The sequence below is a fragment of the Cylas formicarius genome, unplaced genomic scaffold (assembly GCF_029955315.1).
Source record: "Cylas formicarius isolate icCylForm1 unplaced genomic scaffold, icCylForm1.1 PGA_scaffold_10__41_contigs__length_53128322, whole genome shotgun sequence".
Taxonomy (NCBI): Eukaryota; Metazoa; Arthropoda; class Insecta; order Coleoptera; family Brentidae; genus Cylas; species Cylas formicarius.
The window spans coordinates 6,484,058-6,505,575 of record NW_026844214.1 but is presented as its reverse complement, the minus strand read 5'-3'; the positions used below and the strand labels follow the sequence as shown (position 1 = coordinate 6,505,575).

Below are 21,518 nucleotides of genomic sequence, written 5' to 3'. Positions count from 1 at the left end.
TGAAAGATAACGGTTGCACGGTTCTAGATAATTCTTAGATAAGGCGGCGATAGTTGGAAGTTAGACGAAATAAGTGGTACTATAAAGTTCAACCAAGTTTGAACATTTTACACGTAGGTACACGAAATCTATGAGTGTTATAAGAAAAAGTTTGAATATAAAAGTTGTTTCTAGTAAAAGTATCTTTAATATTTTTTATATTATTTCAATTACATACAAGGCAGTCAAATAAATTTTTTTATTATGGTAATATCTATATGTCGGTCTCTAATGCACCGTTATTAGCGAATATCTTCGGGATTCAGAATTCGGGGTGTTGAAAAGGTTTTTGTTACGTTGCATATTACCTTTCAAAACATTTTTCTGCGTAACATATTTTAGAAAATAATACTTTTTCTCAAACAACATTTTTATCAAATACGCAGTGTTGCGGAGTTTTGCAAGTTGTGAGTTCTCTCAATTTTCTTAAATCAAACGCCCTGTATATTTTTCGGATAGCCCCTAAAAGAAGAATCCAACGATATATGTGAACATTGGCATGCGATGCACCGTTTTGGATTTATTGAAGATTTTTATCAATTCCCAGGCTTACTTCTGAAAGCGTTTCTAATATGTTTTTTATAAAATTGCCGGTTATTAAAAAAATATTATTCATTTAATCATTTTAATTTAATCATGAATCGATATTTGCATCAGTAACATTACATAATCGAAAAAATATGCATTACTGATGCTCTGAAAATAAAGTTTGTGAATTTGAAGAAAATAAAAAAGTTAGAAGATCAATTAAAGTGTGGTGGAGGGTTTTAGAGATAGAATTTTGGGGCCAATAGTTTATGAAGGAAATTTGACAGCAGTGCGATATTTAGATTTATTAATAAATAATATTGAGCCCTTTATTCGGCATACTATTCCTGAAATACAATATTCACATTTATTTTGGCAACAATATGGCGCTCCTTATCATCGAAGTGGTGATATCAGTGAATTTTTAAATGGAAATTTTTGGTGGATTGGGCAAAATGACACCATTTGGCCAGCAAGGAGTCCGGGTTTAAACCCACTGAATTTCTTTTTGTGGGGCACTTTAAAATAGATAGTATTCAAAAATCAGCCCATAGAAGTTTTCGCATTACAACAACAAACTGTGGATGTTATTAACCAATTAAATGCGACCGAATTATATATTAAATGCCATAAATCATTTGGAGGTAATATATACTATATGCATTAATCAACATGGTGGCCATGTGGAAAATGTAATATAGAATTATTAATTTTATTTTTGAAAAGGTTTGTCAAATGTTGCTTTTTTAAAAATAAATAAAGTATAATTCTTACAGTATTTAAATAAATGATGATCGATACAGCATTTTCATAAACCAATATGCCTCAGAATTGATAAACGTGGGCAATAAATTTAAAAGGGTGCATCGCAGAACAATGCGTGGATATTGTCTGAGAAAAAGTATTATTTTCTATAAGTTAATATTCAACGTAACAAAAACTTACCCAATATAACCTTTTAAAGGGGTATTGAATAAAATATAGGGCGTTTCATTTAAAAAAATATAACTTTATTTGACCACCCTGTATGTAATTGAGTGACAATTGAAAATATGCAAAAAAATTACAAATAATTTTACTAGAAACAACTTTCGTATTCATTTTATAGATTTAGAGATAAGGTATGCTCACCTCTTAAACCGGCCACCCTGTACATCAGCTTGTATAATAATAATAAACGGATTTGGTCTGGGGAATTTTTTGACATTTTAATTACCTCGTCCAAAGAAACCAAAAAATGCCTGGGTCGTTTTAAATGCAAATATTTGGATAAAGCGAGGGTTCTTTAGTTCAAATCAAACATTAGCGCTATTTTATAAACTAATTAAGCTTTAAGTAAGTAACACGTACGTTTTAATTTTGGCGGCAATCACCCAAATTTCATTTAATGCCTGTTCTTATGTCTTCTTTGCAAGAATATTTCAGCAAATTAATTAAATAAATTGTCGAAACCGTTTTTCTGATATTGATGGCCCTTGGTAGATTTATTTCTAATAATTGTCTGATTCAGAGCTGATTGAAAGTTATTACAATTTTGATTTTTTATCTCGATAACAGTTCAAAATGCAGAGAACTTTCCTGAAATTTTTCGTTTACTTGAATTATGTCCGTGTAATATGCAATACGCAATTAAATAATTTTTAATGATTTTTTTAATCTTGGGAGCACCGTGTTTACAGTATAGTAAAAATTTGAAATTATGTTGTAGCCATCAATAATGTGATTTACATAAAGATCCATTTGACGAGGGTCCATACTTACATCATCAATTGCCTGCCATTTTTAGCAAAAGTTCTAAGATACTAAGATCTGAAAATGGCGGTTGTTCAATTTGGGAGCTAGAATAATTATTGAATGCGTGAAAAAATATTTGTAAGTACCATTACTCGTAATAGAGTGTTAGCCTCGCTTGAAATTGAAGTATGAGTAGTCGTAAGAATTCACTTTGCCATTTGTGAAATTTGCAAAAAATAAAATAAATAATTATGGGTATTGATATTTAAATAAAAAAACAAGTTTATTTTTAAAATTTCGAGTTCTAAAAAAAAATAAAATTATTTCTTTGGAGTTGTGAGAGGTGGCAATTACCTTTGCCCACCTCCCCGTGTACGCCCCTGGTCAAATAATCTGCCATTGGTTCCTAACCGAGAGCGAAATTTAGTTTGTCTACGTTATGAATACTGCTTGACCACAGAAATTGTTTTTATATAGAGAATCAAAATGTTAACTCTTTGGACTTTGTAGGATCCGACACTGCGTTCACTTAATGGCGCGTACACGCACATTACATTCTCAACAGAGGGGTCATACGGGACTGGCAGGTGTCCCTAGGACCCCCTCTCGGCGAAGGGCAGATGGTCTCCCCTTATGCCTTTACTTGATCGAAATTGTTAGTACATTTTATATTAGAAGATAAGTCACCCGGTGATTATGAAGAGGACCGGCTATGGAATAGAACCATTATTCTAATTTAATTGCCAAAATATAGAAAACCATTAAAAATAATGAATATGATTTTCATACCCCTTCCTCGCAAATGTTTTGGGGAGAAATAGTAGTAGTATTTATTATACAAAAAAGGGGACTCTTCAGCCCGCTAGACACGATGCAATTTCTGCATCCATTTTTACCAGATAAAAATTGTTAAAAATGCATATATTTTTTCGAACAAAATTCCCGTGATTGTTTTGGTGAAATTTTAAAATTTGTTTAAAGGTTGTTTTTTAAATTTTGCAATTAACGATACTTTTTAGTGCTTGTTTATACAACAATGAATTTAACATGCATATAAAAATTTGTCCTGCGGGTGTATAATAAAATTAAAAAATATAAACGAAAAGCGAAAGAAATTTTACGTTTGAAGTGCTGAATAAACTTCAGTCTGTTAATTATATTAAGTTTTGTATTCTATCTAACCAAAACTAATTTATATATATATATATATATATATATATATATATATATATATATATATATATATATATATATATATATGTATATTTTAAATTGTTTATTGACTTGGTTTATAGTTTGTAATTTTGTACAGTTTTATTAAACAAATTGACCACTGGCATATTTATAATATTTGGTAAAGAATTAGTATTCTGTCTAAGAGAGGGAACAAAGGGCTCGTAGCGACTTCCTTCACTTACAGAAAATTTAAATTTTCTAATAAACCATTACAAAAAAACTTAACAATTTTGAAAATTTTAGGAAAAACCTTTTAAAGTAATGTAGATATCGCTTCTTCTTTTAACTTAAATTAATTTGTATGACTAAAGATTTTGTATTCCTGCGAGAATGTTCTATTTGTCGTAGGCTAGATCAGAACAATTTTATTACTTTTCACAAACACTTCTGGATTCCTCCTGCGGCGGTTTTTGCGTCAAGCTCCGAAGAAGCCAACAGAAACTGTTTCAGTCAAGCTCCGGAGAAGCCAACAGGATGATTGGCGAAACGTTAACAAGTTCGACTCAGCAAAAACCGACGCGGGAGGAATCCAGAAGTTTTGTAAAAATTATTACAGTAGCTTCAAAAATTAACAATTTTATTATTTAGCTATACTAGAAATACGACGAAAATTTAGGAGAAGGATGAAGATAAATTTAATATTTCATCTAAAAAATTTCGACTCCCTTGACATTTTTTAGAACTTCCAAATAGCCATTGTACAATAGTTCCCTTTCTGGTCTAAATTCGTATCATATCTTCCTTTACTGCCCTATCGTAGTGCCACTCGTTGAGAGAGGACGTATAAACTATTTAAATGTGAAAAAGACAATAGCTAAGCTGAGTAACATCGGCGTGCTAGATATTCACTCAAGCGGACCACCCTTTTGTTACATTGCTCTCGCCGTGTTCTGTTAGGGGTGGGAATTGAGATTCTGTTACGCAAGCAAAACGAATGAGAAAGGGTAAGATATGGTGAAATCTGTAAATATTGTTTCATCCCATGAACGACCAGGTGCAGTAAAATGGAGTGACTATGCTATTTTATGGTACATATAATTTTCTGAGTGTTTTTATTTGGTGCTTGATTGTCTTTTATAGGCGATTAAGGTTCCACATTGTCCTTTTAATATTGGCGGACAGGTGTTATTAAATTGTACATTCTAAGTTTAGGACTAACAGTATTTAAGTTCAATGTCCAAGAAAGAGAGAGAGGTGTCTCATCAACCTTAGGCAGGTGCACATGTAAACTAGGAAGCATGTGGCACTATCTAACGCGTGCAATTAACATCCCTTTTTTCAATCGAAATTGTTTCTCGAGTTGGCAGTTGGTGTGCGATCGAAACGTTCAATGTTCATGATTAAGTAACGCAGTGAAGTCACCAAATCATTATAAAAATTAACCGCACTATATTTATTTTAATTATTCGAATTAATAATATCGAAAATTTCTTTTTCTACTCCCGTCTGTAAAATACCTAATTACCCACCGATCTAGCGCGCGGGAAGCGTCACGTACCACGTCAATTTCGTTTCCCACGAATCCGAGCCATTTCGGACGTTTCCGAGATTTTACCGCACGGATTTGGGAGCGATCGGATGTTTTCGGAGATATTTCTCACGCCTTAAATTTTGACGTTTGTCAATTCTGACTGTCAGGGTGAATGTATTCTTGTTGTTTTGCGAAAATGTACCCAAAAACTGACGGTCGTAGAAAAAGTATAGTACACGTTCGGTAAAGTTAAACGTTTACCGTACTTGTTGCATAATATACTATTACATTTATTTCCCTACGGCTTTTCAACATTAATAATAGTAGTAGGATGTACGCTTGAAAAAATAATTTAAGTAAAATATCCTGTTCTTATCGTCCATTTCCGTCTTCATGCGATGGAAAGGGCGTAGATCACGTAATAAATGGTCGACTGAAAATCCAGTAAAGGATGTATTTGCTTTGTTTAAAGTCACTCAGACTGATCCTTAAACAATGCGGTTTTGATTGGGTCATTTTCGTTGTATTTATCTGCTTTGAGTTAAGCAAGTTTCCTATACGAGTGCCTTGTATGTCTAACTTTTCGCTAAGTACAGCAGGAAAACTAAACTGCGAAGAACCTGCTGCAGTTTCGAAAGTGAATTATGTTATTTAAAACGGAAATAATAAATATACAATTATGCAAATTTATTAAGATAGGGATTATCAATGTTGCCCAGCTGATTTTGGAATAATATGCGCGCTTGGTAAAACTAGGTCGCTTCATGATTATAATTATTTGCGATAAAATTTAACTGGTTCCATGCAATAATTTCTTTGAATATCATTTTCGCATTTGTTCTTCCTTGAATAGTTTTAAAAGTGTATAAGGACTTATTGATTTTAAACTTATCACATCGACTTTTTTAAACGGCTCAAGAAAGGTGTATAGACAAAGAATAATATATGATTAGTTATTATCCATAATCCACCAATGGTGATTTATAGAAATCAATCAAACAAAATTGTGGTTCGCACATCATTTGCATGTTTTGAAACTTTTAATTTATTGGTGTTCCTTGTGTTAAATTTAACAAGATTTTGCAAGCCATATGCAAATTAAAATTTACCAAACAACACTTGTTTTTTCGAACTGCATATAGCTGCGTGTATAATTAAATTTGTCACGTATTATGTGCGATTCTCTTTATCAGAGAGAGGTGACGATCGTTTGGTGTTTATAATATTTCTAAGAGATGTGTTATAATGTTTTCAATTTCTCAGTTAAATGAATGCGTGGTATGTCTCCTCCTTTATAAAACAAATTTTTGTAATGACGAAAGAGTTTGACTTGAAATTCCGGTTTGAGAATTCTTTTAAAATGCTTTTCCGTGTTAATAAAAGACATTTTTATTTATGCGGGCGCTTTTACAAGAAGCAAAGGCTGCATGTTAATTTGAACACAACACTTGCATTCACATTTTAAAACGTCATTTCTTCACCACCTGCAGGTCACTTTTCGTTTTCCATTACAGCAATACGCTTCGTAATCACCGATAAAACGATTGTGTTGACGCGCAGGATATGGTCAAATAGTTTCTAACTTCGGAAAATATAAATTCAATAAATAATAATTTTAAAAAAATAAACAGTGACGTTATCGTTTTTTTATAATTATTTTGAATGGGTTTATGAATAAACACATTTTCAATTTCTTTTTCACTTTTGATAATATTGCTGCAAGCTCTGTTCATAGATATAAGAAAGTGATACGAATTAACGAAAGACCCGGGCAAGCTGTAAGAATGAAATATGGCCTAACAGATCCCTACTTTTCTTAGAATTTAGTTTTTTGGGGTTTTGTTAGGAAAGATACTAAACAATATTTATTTATTTATGTATGTATTTAGGTTTAAATCTAAAATAAAATTAGAAATTATTTTTATTACCTACTTAAATTATTTATAATTATTCACATAATATATCAGTATCACTATCGCTACCATCGCCTGTTCTAATTATTATTTGTTCTATATTATTTGCAATATGGATATACGATTGTTCTGCTTTTCCTATATGTTTAACAAAATTTGCCCAACTTGTTACGACTAATGGCAGATTTCAGTTGGTGCCGAACGTATTCAATGGGATTAAATATACGGTGGTAAGGTAGAAGCCTTAAAACTGTATATAATCATAAGTGTGGAACCAGGTTTCATCCAAGTAAATAATTGGCCTTTGTTGTTCTCTGTAAATCCTAATTTTTTCTAGATATTCCAGTCGCCATTTACGAATTCTAAAAGATTGCAGTAAAACTTGCCTTTTGTCAATTTTTTTACATCTAAAACCCATGTGTTGAATACGCTTCCATAAGGTAGTTCTGCCACATTTAACATGTTAACATAACCACTTTCATCTACACTCGAGAAAATGTTAGCATCGCTTCTTTTTTTCCTCGCTGAAATGGGATTATTCACAATTTTCCATACAATTGATGTTGGAATTTTCGTCAATATGGTCGTTTCTTCTAAAGATGCTTGCTTGATGGCACCACGTTCAATGAGAGTCAAATAAACATTGTTTATAACTTCCTTAGTCTAAATAGAGTAGTGTTTTCTACATTTGGGAGGGAGCATCTCCTGAGATACACTAGACTCGCACATATTTTGCATAATCCGCACACGATTCAACACACGAAATAAGAATGATTACTAATAAACAACTTAAGTAGTATACCAATCCAAAGAATATTAAACACAGGTAGGTATAAAATTATTTTCTATTACGGACCACAATTTTAATGAATTTAAATTCCGAAACTTTAGGTAATAATCTTGTTTCATTGTATGTTAATGACCACCCTTGGATAATCCCATTCAAAAGCAATTGGTCACTTTCTTATATCTATGAACAGACCATACCTTTAGAATTTAGAACGTAATGTAAATTGAACATACAAATAAAGTTATCCATTTATCTACGTTCATGTTATCAACATTTATTTTAAGTTGAATTATTTTTTTAAATTAAGAGATGATCGTTAAATATAATTTTTTACTCCCGGCTGTAACTTCGTTGCACACGGTCGCGAGCCACTTCGGGCGTTTCTGCAATTCGGTTTTTCAAAAGTGTACCCAAAAACTCGCGACATAAAACTTGTGACTAAAATGACCTTATATATTATTAAATAATATGTAAAAATATAAACTTTGAAAGTAGTAATAAAAAAAATCAACAATAGTCGATGACATCATGTCTGAAATTTGGGACACTCTGCTTAACATGTCTTAAATTAAAAAAAGGGCCATTTCAAATACTCATCAACTTGCCCAAACATAAAATTTTCTTTCACTGAATTTATTCCAAGTTAGAGGTTCGCACTGTATATTTTGATGTTATAGTATTAGAATTATGTCTGAATTGCCTGCCAAACTATCTTAAATATGCACGATTAAAAAACGTTATATACATTTTGTATTGTTTTTAAATCTTTCAATATAATAATAATTAATCATAACCGAAAGTTTTGACCCGATGCCGTGAGATCTTCTTTCGTTTGGGTTGATTTGTAACGATCCCTGGCGAATATTTTCTACAAGAACGATTAAAATATTCAACATATAATTTGCCTACATCCGGTATCTATTCAAATACATGTTTAAGCCTTTCAGTAAGCTTAGGTCGAATTTCCTATCTGAAAGGATGACCCATTTTCTTCCGTTTGTGAACGCAAACGTTAACCTAGTTACATTTCTTTCGTCCTTTTTAGTTTTTGGACTATCGTCTTTCATTAAAATGTAGGTAGTCGTTTAAATAAACTGTTTATTGATTTTTCTTACATTTCAGGTATAAAAAAGATTTGGATTCGGAAATAGACAATTCAGGAAACGAAGATTCAGACGATTCGACAGGCGTAGAGGAATCCCAGCACTCCAAGGTTAAAAAACCAATTAACAAGGGGCGATGGAGCAAGGACGAGGTACGTGCATTTATACATGCAAACAACTTTTTATTGTATTCTCCATTTTGAAAAGATAGTAACAAAACGCATTGGAGTTGGCTAATAACTAAATTGGATAGACAATTTTGAATATTCAATATGGAAATGGCTTTCTTATTTTATTCTCGTTGGTTCGCCACGTTGTTACTATAGTTCTCCAAACGATATACAATTTTTTCGACATAATCCGGTATTTAACTTTGGTAAATTTTTATGATGGTCTCAATAAATAGATTCATAATTCCACAATGACTTTACAGAACCGTACTTCCATACTTCGTGCATACAAATGCTAAAAGCTGAACGAGTTTCATAGATGAGATTCTCGATAATTATTAGTCTATGCAGTGAAAAATCCATTCTTATATAAAAATGTTTATTATAAATATAAAAATATAAATATATGAAGCAAACTGGGAAATCATCCATTATAGATCAATTATCTACATCAGATTTTGGAATTCTAGGACAATATTTTAGAGTCATTGTGTTGAACCCTTATATTGGCAATTAGTTTAAGCTTTCTAATGTGCTTTTAATGTAGGAGATCAACCTACCCAATGTGTAAATTCAACTTGAAATCGAGCTACCTCAAGTAGGGACTCTTTTAGGAAGATTTGTATAAAGCACACTAATATGAATTAATATAACAGCTTAATCAAAGAGAATTTCCCTACTCTTAAAATACAACAGTCCGCACGCCAGAGTTTTTGTCGGCTAACATGTTAAATACGGCCCTGGCTTGTGGTACACGTGCTGAAAAGAATGGCCGCTTCCGCTTTAGAACAGGCGGATCTTAAACTCATTTCCAAGTCAGATGGTTGTAAAAACGGTATATGGTTTGGAGAACTCTACCAGTAGTTATTGCTGTGGTATTACAACAAGACCGGACAAACCCTGGAATTTATAATTCACCTATGATTAAAATTTGTTAAAGTAAGTAAAGTTTTACTTAAGTATTTTAGTATTCATTATTAATTATATGATGATTATATACTGTGCTGTGCTCTTTGTCTTTTTGTTAAGTTAACCATTTCAATAAATGCCTGTGATCTTACTTTCTTCCAAATCTGACAAGCCCTTATTTTTGAGATCACAAAACATTTGACGTCACTTATTTCAAGATACAGAAATCTATTAATCAAAACTATTATAGAATTATAAGATAATATTTTTCCAGGATAACAAATTGAAGCAATATGTTGAAGAATACAATGAGAAATGGGACCTGATATCAGAACATTTTCCCGACAGGTCGGATGTTCAGTGTCAACAAAGATGGACCAAAGTGGTTAATCCGGAATTAGTGAAAGGGCCTTGGACCAAAGAGGTTTGTGTTAATTCTAATTTGTTCGCCTAGACAGTCGTATACTATCGCGTCTAAGACATTAGGGTTTCTCGAATTTAGATGAGATTATCAGTAGCGCTTAAGTGCAGATATTTATGCCAAAAAAAGTGTTTAACAAAAGCTGACAAAATGATGAGAAGACTTTTTACTTAAAATTCTCTTTGCCTTGTCCATATCTTTGCATGGCATGTTGTCCAGTTTTGCCACTTTCAAAATTTTCGTTTCGGCGAACTGTTTGTACTAAAATTTTTATTTTTTATTTCATATCCGTTAGGACGATTCACGGATACGAAGGCAGTAAGTAAGTAAAATATGACAAAAAAAAAGTGGTTCCATTTTCGACTGCCAACTATTTAGATATAGCAAAATTACTTATAATTTTTAACAGCAACATGCTCGCATAAGAGAGAACAAATTTCTATATATAAAGTGCTGGATATATAAGTAGCTGGATTTTCTACGTATTATGTATTTATATATATTTATTGAATATATTTATTAATTAAATTTATTGAAAATGTTTTAATCGTAGAATTCCGAGCTCAAAATCTTAATATTTGTTTCTTAATATTAAATTCTGATATTAATATATATATTAATATTGTGCGCATTCATGTTTAACTTTAAATGTCAAGAAAAATTATGATTTTTTTGTTAGGAAGAAAGAGTATGTTACTTGCACATATAGTATGAAAGAATCAAAAAATTATTCTAAAATGGCAATTCCACCAGTGCCACAAAATTTGGGATGGTCGATCAGCCACTTTCTGTCGCACGTTCTGGTAGTAGCCAGAAAAGTTTATTTAACGTACAGCGAACTCCTGTTGTAAAGTATCATCTAGGGACCAGAAAATGAGTACTCTATAAGCCGAAGTACGCTATAAAAGAAAACCACAGAAATTATGTAGATACGTACATATTTTTATTTTATATAAAAATAGAAAACTAATAAACACTAATATAGGTACTAACTAAACTAAAACTTATCTATCTATATAAACTTTACAACATACAAGTAAAAAAATGCGTTATTTTTGTTTGTTTATTTTTTCTCAATACAAATTTCATATTTTCGATATGCTTCGCAACCTTCCAGGACGCTTGCATAATATCATCAATTACATTATACGTAGATTGTAAAAAAATTGAACATCATCGTCGCTTTCGTTACCAGAGCTTTGAGGATCATTTGCCTGTAAAACCTCACTAACAATATCATTTCAATGTTGGTTAAACGTTGGCCGCTATTGCGCAACCAATTACTTAGGGGAACCTCCCATTCATCTTGTCATTATTTTTGTAATTCTCGAACCACTGAACCAGAGGTAAGTCATCGTCTGAATCAAACTTATCTTCTGATTTTATCAGACCTGCATGTCGAAAACACGTTGAAATCGTGGTTGAAGTAACATCATTCCAAAATTGTGCAAGTAATTTTGTGGAGTCTAGGATAGTGATGTTGAAAGGTTCCTTATTTTCAAATATGTTTTAAGGTATTTTATGATGCCCTGATCGATTGGTTGGATGACTGAGATGTTATTTGGAGCCAAAAACTCTAATCCAATATTTAAAACGAATAGATTTTTTGGATGAGCTGCACAATTGTCAACCAGAACCAATATTTTTCTATTTTGGCGTTTTAGTTTTTCCTCCCAATCCTTTGAATAATTATAAAAAATCGCTGAAGTCATCCACGCTTGCTGGTTTGACTTATAAATAGATTTTTCACATTTTTCATGCATCTCGGACGTTCATATTTGCCAATAACAAGAAGTTTGCATTTTTCGCTTCCTGTCATATTTGCACAAACCCAAACGGTGTACCTCAACTTCGACTGCTTCCTAACGAAAAACTTTTCTCCTCTAAATTTAAGGGTACGATCTGGAGTCATGTTAAATAGCCCAGTCTCGTCAGCATTGAAAATATCCTCAGAGCTGTAATTTTGTGCAATACTGGTCCACTTATCCTCGAACCAGTTCAGCACAGCTTGTTTGTTAATATCTCCAGAAATTTTTGCTACGTTTATGTTGTGACAAACTTTAAAACGTTCGAGCCAACCCGTAGAGACAACTAAAATCCTCGTCCTCTAATCCCCTGGCTAATTCATCGACTTGCGATTTCAGAACTGGACCACTTATTGCGATATGTTTGGATCTTCGAACTAAAAAATCATCGTAAAAGAGCTTTATCTACATATGAACGTACAAGATTTCCAATTTTTTTTTATTCTTTGCGATTTGCAAATGTTCTAATTTTTAAATAAAAATATAAAATAGGGTAAGTCTTAGTATTTTGAGCTCAGGATTCTGCACCTTATGAATTTCCAATTATTAATGAATCATCCCGTATACATAGTTGTGTATTTTAGCGTGATCAAATTATCAATGGTGGACTAAGAAATATTTTCGAGAAATCAAATTATTTGATATAGTATTTCCCTCCTAGGACATTTATTTCCAGTTCTAAAACAAGTTGTTTAAAAGTTGCATGGTTCAAAATAAACTTGTTTTGTCTACCAGGTGATGGAGATTTTGAATTGACAAAATTCCGATTCACGGGAATATGGTTTCTTACGTTTCTATCCAACAAATTGTTGTCGCGAAATAGAGAAAGAAACCTTTTTTGAGCTGTCATAATTTTTTATTCGGACAAAGCTCGCGAAATCTTCATATTTTTTTCTATTTAAATATGTATATAAATTGAAAAACATTTTTTACTTTCACTTAGACTTGTGTCGACAAATGTCGGATATTGTTAAAATTAAAACAAAAAAGGTTAAACATGTACCCTATATAGATAAAACAAAATTTATAATAAAGTACAATCGTGTCCGGTGAGACAGGAGATATAAAATAGTAGCAGGGTCAAATATGTGAAGACCACCAAACAATTTTTTTTCCTATCTCATTTTATCCCAAACATAAAAAAAATAAAAAAATACTTTTTTTCTCTGAAATTATTTATTTTGTTGCACTTAATACATTACATGTGTAAAAAAAAATAAAAACTCGAAACATACAAAAAAATACTGGTGCGAACCACTGGGAAAAAACAATAAATAATGTTTTGGGGCACATAAGGTGTAACGTATAATTTATACATAAATATACAAAGGAAAGTTCAAATTCGACAGAAAACAACTAAAAGTAGATTGATTTTCCAAATAGAACCTGATTTGATACAAAAAAACGGTTTTATTTTTGGTAATATTTTACAAAGCATGTATGTATGTAAATGCACGCATTACATTGATTACAAACGTAAATTGTGTGGCTTCTTCTATGGTAGGTGCAAGATTTCTTTGAGTAATTGTTTTATCAGTTTTTAAAAGTCGCAAAGCAATGTAAGATTTAAAATCAAATCAATCACTTCGTCATTAAAAAAACATCAAAATTATTTCAAGCGTAAATCCAAATAATACTTACGACTTTCATTTTTTATTGTCCTCATCCATCACGATCTCGTCCATAGCCGCCTTTAATTCCTTTTGTTTCAAATACCTCGGAAATGCCATATTTTACGAACTCTAACGTTAACTGCACAATGCACAAATTAATACTAAAGAACAGGCTAATTGTTGGTTGTTTGTTCTACATGCGCTGACTCGTCTAGACTTGCAATAACAAAGTTTTGTTTCACAGATAAAACCAGTGGTGCGTTCACGCACCAGTAAATATTTTCAAAAAATAAAGCATAATCAATATAATATTTCCAATGTATGTTTTCTGCGGTGTACTCTACATGCTATAGACTTAACAAAATTTTTTTTTGCTATTTTCGATTTACTTGAAAATGTGATACAAATTTATGTACGGTCTGTTCATAAATATGGGAAATATGGGATGAATGGGATTATGCAAGGGTGGTCATTATCATACAATGCACCAAGATTATTACCTAAGGTTTCGGAATTTAAATTCAGGTAATATTGTGGTCCGTAATAGAAAATAATTTTATACTTACCTGTGTTTAGTTAGTTTAGTTTATGTTTATTAGTAATCATTCTTATTTCGTGTGTACTACAGCGTGTGGTGAATCGTGTGCGAATTATGCAAAATATGTGCGAGTCTAGTGTATCTCAGGAGATGCTCCCGCCCAAATGTAGAAAACACTATTCTATTGAGACTAAGGAAGTTATAAACAATGTTTATTTGACTCTCATTGAACGTGGTGCCAGCAAGCAAGCATCTTTAGAAGAAACGGCCACATTGACGAAAATTCTAAATAATCCCATTTCAACGAGGAAAAAAAGAAGCGATGCTGACATTTTTTCGAGTGCCGATGAAAGTGGTTATGTTAAAATGTTAAATGTGGCAGAACTACCTTATGGAAGTGTATTCAACACATGGGTTTTAGATTTAAAAAAATTCACAAAAGGCAAGTTTTAATGGAATCTTTTAGAATTTGGAAATGGCGACTGGAATATCTTGATAAAATTTGTATTTACACAGAACAACAAAGGCCAATTATTTACTTGGATCAAAAAGAGGTAAAAGAATAACTATTTTGCATGCTGTCTCTAAAGATGGTTGGATTCCAAATGGACTTTTTCTGTCTGCGAAAAATATCAAAGATTCTTCTCTAAATTACCATGAAGACACCACCGCTGATTTATTTGAAAGTTGGTTTAAAAACAAACTAGTTCCAAACGTTCCTCCTAATAGCGTCATTGTAATGGACAATGCAAGTTAGGACAGTAGACAGTTGACTAAAACCCCTTCCTCATGTGACACAAAAACAACAATCCAAAACTACATGTATACTAACGAAATTTATTTTCACGAAGATTATACCAAAAAGCAATTAATTGAAGTTCTACAAAGCTTGAACCTACAAAATGAATACGTCTGTGATAGTTATGCAAAAAATCTAGAGCATATAGTTTTACCACCCTATATTTAATCCCATTGAACATGTTTGGCACCAACTGAAATCTGCCATTCGTCGTAACAATGTTTTCCCCGTGTTAACTCCAATGTCCTCAAAGTTATAGAAACCGAAGTTTTTAACATCTCTCCACAAAGTTGGGCATATTCTGTTAAACATATAGAAAAAGCAGAACAATCGTATGTCCATATTGCAAATAATATAGAACAAATAATAATTAGAACAGTCGATGATAACGATAGTGATACTGATATATTATGTGAATAATTTTAAGTAATTTAAGTAGGTAATAAAAATAATTTGTAATTTTATTTTAGGTTTAAACATAAATACATACGTAAATAAATAAATATTGTTTAGTATCTTTCCTAACAAAACCCCAAATAATTAAATTCTAAGCAAAGTACGGATCTGTTCGGCGATATTTCATTCTTACAGCTTGCCCGGGTCTTTCCATAATTTGTATCAGTTAGTCACTTTCTTTTATCTATGAACAGACTTTACCGTTTCTGTTAACTTTTGAAGTCATATATAAGATCTTTTCTTCACACATAAATTATCGATTTCTACGGTTTTATGTCCTTTAGTAGTGATAATAATAAAATTTCTAAATGGATGTGCAAAAATATTTCCTGGATGTGACAAAAAAAATCATAGAATAGTGACAAAATGGGATATACTTGATGCGGGCGGTACACTCTGTATTTGCATAGCAGTTTCAACGTATTCCACCACACTGACGTAATTTTTGTTTATTCATTATTCGAAAAACACACATGTCGTTGGGAGCCTCCGGAAGGGAGTCCGGCGTTCCAAGGTAATACAAAAGCATCTCCGCGGGCTTTTTGAGTCTAATAACCGCGACTTGGGTGACCATGAAACGCGACTTGGGTTCGTAAAAGAACGTGCGTCGCACGAGGCTGACGGAACGCTCTCCGTAAACGCGATCATACTTCCAAGAAGTCGTACAACCGGCTCGGAATTCGAGCCGGTTACATCATGAATGGCAGCACGTCAAAGTCGTTAGCTTCCTGGATCTTTGAGACTATGAGACTTTCTCGACTCAAAAGTGACTTTTCCACCCGAATCTTGTTGAACTAAGGCATTGTTTCAGTAAGGCGAAACATTAATCAATATTTTGTTATACTTGAGTGAGATCAAAAAATGTATTGTTTATAGGTTATATAATATAATACTGTAATATAGTAAAAATGAAACCCCCGGCTACCGTATCGTAATACCGCACACGCGAGTTGTCGCAGTAGACTCAAGCACCTCGATCAACTAACAACTGTTTTTTTTAAGAGCATAATCCTTGCCAAAGCTCAATATTATCATGTACAGGGTGACCCGTTTAAGAAGAACGTATACTTTATCTCGAAGCCCACAAGGCACTTTTTTATATACAGGGTGGTAAAACAAAGTAACATTTTTTTCCTTTCAAAGACAAATTCAACGATATATATGACTATGGGTCTGTGACGCACCGTTTTGAACTTATTAGCGGTCATTTTTTGAATTCGGGTATGTTTAAACCATCATCTTTTTAACTTTTTAAACTTTTTTTCATCTACAATTTTTAAGAAAATAATGCTTTTCTTTAGTCAGTGATCAGATTTAAAATATTTTCTTATAATACGCGGTGTTGCCACGTTTCGCAAAATGATACTTTTCTCAATTTTCTTAAATTGAGACACCCTGTATATTATTGAATTTCCGAATAGCCACTTTAATCACTATTTCGATTATATAACATAGTACGGGTCTCTGGCTTACCGTTTTAGGTTAATTGGCAAATAAAATTAAGAAACTTGTTCCTAATCGTTTTAGAGCATTGTTAAAAAGTCATATTAAAAGCAGAATATTCAGCCTTGCCTTGCACATTGTTGCCAAATTTCGCAAACTAGTTATTTCTATGTTTAAATGTCGACGTGAAATGATTACAAAAAATTAACACTAACTAATGTTACTTTTACTTGCAGTTAGTTAAATTAAGTTTTCAATATGTCCGCCGTTTTGAAGAATACAAGTAGTTTATGTGTACTGCCGTGCGAACTCGTTGCTGCACTTCCACTGTTGACGGTTTATCTTTGTAAACCATATCATTCAGTATGCCCCACAAAAAAAAGTCCATCGGGGTCAAATCTGGACTCCTCGCTGGTCAGGAGAATGGTCCGTTTTGTCCAAGTCACTCTGAAATTTTCGTTTAAAAAACGAATGATTGCAGCACTTCGATGGTAGGGAGCGCCGTCTTGCTGTCAAATTAAATTTGGATGCTCTCTTTGGGGAATATTATTATGTATAAGTTGCCGAATAAGGGGCCTTAATAAGTTTAAATATCGTACGGATCTTAAATTTTGTTGCTAAAATATGGGTCCTAACATTCTAGATCTCCAGATCGCGCACCATACTTGTTTACTTCAAAACACATTTTTTATTTTCCGAACTGCAATAATGCGCATTTTCAAATTATATTTTGAAATATATTATGCCTATACATCATTATATTGCAAAATTCGAGCCTTAAGTTAAAATCTGCTTCTTGTACTTTTTGTACTGGTGTGAATTTAAATGGCTTATAACTGTTAATTTTTAAACATGTTTGAAGCGTGGTGCGTCGTATCTCTACATCTGAAGCGGCAACGCGGGTGGAGGCCTCTGGAGTATTTTCAAAATGCAGAAGAATATCTAGCTGCATATTTTCATCCAAAACTGTTCGGCTCATTTTTTTTCTATTAGTAATAGTAACATTCTCATAGGTCGACGTTTTCCTCCTTCGTATACATTATAGAAAATAGACTCAAGAAAAATGCAACTGAATAAAATAAAAGTTTTTTTTCCATTTAAAGACCTTATTTACAAGATTCTTAACTTATGAATGTAATATAATTTATGTACAATGTATATAATATATAATTGGAATTGCTATTCGAAAATCCAATAGTATGCAGGGTGTCTCATTTAAGAAAATTGCGAAATGTGGCAACATCGCGTATTTTTAAGAAAATATTTGAAATTTGATCATTGCTTAAAGAAAAGCTTTATTTTCGTAAAAATAAAAGATGGAAATTAAACATAACCCGAATTCTTAAGATGATCGCTAATAACTTCGGAACGGTGCATCACAGACCTATACTCATAAATATCCTTTTAAGGGGCTATCCAAAAATGCAATAAAATATAGGGTGTTTTTAAAGAACATGTAACTTTGTTGTGCTACCCTGTATATAAAAAAGTGATTATTAGGAAAATTTAAAAAAAAAACAAGTTTTGTATTTTTTTGTAACCCAAGTAGGTTTCGAGATAAAGTGTAGGCCCCTCTTAAACTGCTGCTATAAACATATCTTATTTTTGATCAGTTTTTGACGATCTGCCCGGCAACCATAAAAACAACCTCTTCAAAAGTATGGCGACTTTCGTCTATCATTTTCAAAATCGTAGTGACTTTTGTATAGCACTTCAAAACCTTTATATTTTCAAAAACCATTGCAACAATATTGAGCTTTGCTTTGAAAACCTCTACCTTATTATCTATTACTCTACCACTACATTCACTATTGAATTCTCATCTTATAATTATCATTAGGCACCTTAATATCTTCCCTTTTTCAAAACAAACATCCACATCGGAATTGTAAGCATATCGAAAACTCAATTGCACTGCAGCTAGCATCAGATTTTTCATTTTCATTAACACATACTAACTTATGAAAGTTTTATCCCACTTCTGACTTGTAAGGTAATAAAAATGAAAGAGGATACGTATATTGCATATAATAATACTCGCCAATAAGTACCGTACAAACTATTTCTTCCTAAAGCTTCTATATCAATCCACAATTAATAACCATAAATGGTACATAATACCAAGTTTCTAGAGTGAACTCGATCTCAACTGAAATGTAATTCAGCCAGTATCGATTTTGTGAGGCAAATTTTATTTAGAGGATTTCTATACAGATCAGTGTAATAAAAAATTGTTTTATATTACTTCTCAATTTTTATAACCGTTAGGGTTTTTGTTAACGGGTACTTTGTGAAATCATTTGAACTAGGTGGTTGCGATATATTTTGACTGGTTTTGACGTTGACGATTAACAAACATTTTTTTAATTATTAATTTAGTGCAAAGACTTGCAGTAATGCATATATGCATACAATATATGTATATTTTTTATATAAATATATATATCCAGAAAAGTTTATTTTTTGGTTAAGTCTACTAAATATACATAATTTAATTATATATTATATACTATGTGTTATATACGTATATATTTACAGGATCAACGATTTATATGTTTAAATTTATTAAGTGTGTCATGGCTACAGTTATGACTTATTTGTTTAATGCGTCCTTTTTAAGTGTAAAATTATAAGCAATTCTTTTGCAAATCATCGAAAAGAAGCCCATGCCTGTTTCATTCAAATCAATTGTCCAGGAAACACCTATTGAGAAATTTTGGTAAACGTTCTTGCAAGTAATATTGATCAATATATTGTGTGTCAATGGTGAGTCACTTTTTTCACACACATGCAACAAATACCAACTGTGCCCGTACATCAAAGACATGCATCAGTCACTTTACTACCTAAGGGGCCAATGTCCTTCACTTGCTGTGGGAACCGGTATATTTAGGCCTTCGACTATCCCCCTTCTAGGGGGTTTTTGTGTGTCTTTTGTCTTATAGGCCGCTTGATTTCCACGGTCGGTGCTTCGAATCACACGTGAAGGCAACCAATTTTGTAGATGTCAGCCAAATTTCTTTGGAGAAATTTTTTTGAAATTAATTAAATAAATAAATTTTAATTGTATTGTAAGTAATTTTATTTAATCTATTTTAATTAATCATTTTCATATTGGTTCATATTTACCACTGAGAGCCTATAGGAAAATGAAAAAAGAGATTGCCCAGATTGTTTGAAACACCTGCTGTCGATATTTCATTTATTGATTTATGGTGTGCCCTACCTTTTTTTTATTCCGACATCGCCTTCGTGAATTTTCTTTGGTTTAAAAATCGCTCAGATCAACGAAAAAGAAGTAAAAATTGTTCTGATATGTGTAAACAAACAAACCTATCTTTATTCGTTCATTGAAAATAAAACCGCCAAAAATAACCTTGAACGCGACCAAGGTTATTACGCAACGTGTTTAAGAGCTTTGGAATCGGTTTCTGCGAATTCAATTAGCAAATAAAATATGGTAAATATGAATGGAGCCATCGGCCAATAGAGAATAAAGGTGATGATATTACAATAATACAGTACCTGGACTCCTTTGTAAATCAGCGGTCCCCAAATTAAAATTCTAATTAATTAAGTTAATTTAACGAAAACGAAACCGTCTCCTATGTATTCGTTTGCTCATTTTTATTAGGAAGACGATGGCATGTATCCACGTATATACACTTTCCATGTCTAAGCCTTGCGTCAATATAATATGTAATCAACAGCTTCCGTTCTGCATTATCCCTTATTATGGTGTACATTGTATAGCAAGAAGAGTAGTGATAACGACCATGCTTAAACCAAATAGTTAATTATCTGGTTAAACAGCTTGTAGGTACGTTAACTAGCAACCGAAAAATAGATCAACCGTCATTGAATCATTTTTTTACATCCGCTGACATGATGTATATTCATGATATGTAAGTACATGTATAACGGAAAAGAAGGACGCTTTGAAGAATTGTGTCGTTATAGATGTGGATAATTTAGGACAAGTTTGCGAACATCAGTACATATTTTTAATTTCCCAATATGTTGGGTTGGATTATGCAATGAGCAGTCTGATATTAATTTCATCAGAATGAAAGGAATAACCCGGAATAGAAGGCATTGGTCACAAATTTATGACAATTCGTATTAATGAGCACCATACAGGGTGTCCCGTACTATAAATAAAAGTAAGATTAGTTCAATCTAGGGTTGTGGAGTTGACCGGTGAAATAATTAATAACAATTTTTAAAATACAATGAGATTTATGTTTATTTATTTCAGAAGGATGTTTTTTCCTAAATCAACTTTATGTTCATAAATCAACGTCAAGTGCTTTGCTTCGCGTTGAAACACACATAATTTACCAAACCTTGTTTGGATCACCATCTATCTCTGATCAATAACACAAGGCTGGGGTTGTACAATTGACTGGTCAATTTTTTTTGTGTCAATGGACCAGTCAGTTGACAGAAATAATTTTTAAAATCCGATGGATTTTATATTTATTTATTTATTTGTATTGTGCGTTCTGAAGTGCTAAATGGAGTCGATATTTTTATTGGGATTCACTGAA

The 21,518-nt window shown here is 32.3% G+C and overlaps 1 protein-coding gene across 2 annotated transcripts in view; it reads left to right on the top strand.

The window, feature by feature from the left end:
- Positions 1 to 21,518, top strand: part of LOC132703228 (myb-related protein B) — a 44,517-nt gene that overhangs the window by 10,421 nt on the left and 12,578 nt on the right. For both annotated transcript variants that reach the window (XM_060672368.1, XM_060672359.1), the window contains exons 2-3: positions 8,834 to 8,966; positions 10,168 to 10,317. In XM_060672368.1, coding sequence (XP_060528351.1) covers positions 8,834 to 8,966; positions 10,168 to 10,317 — 283 coding nt within the window. The remainder of the gene's footprint in view (positions 1 to 8,833; positions 8,967 to 10,167; positions 10,318 to 21,518) is intronic.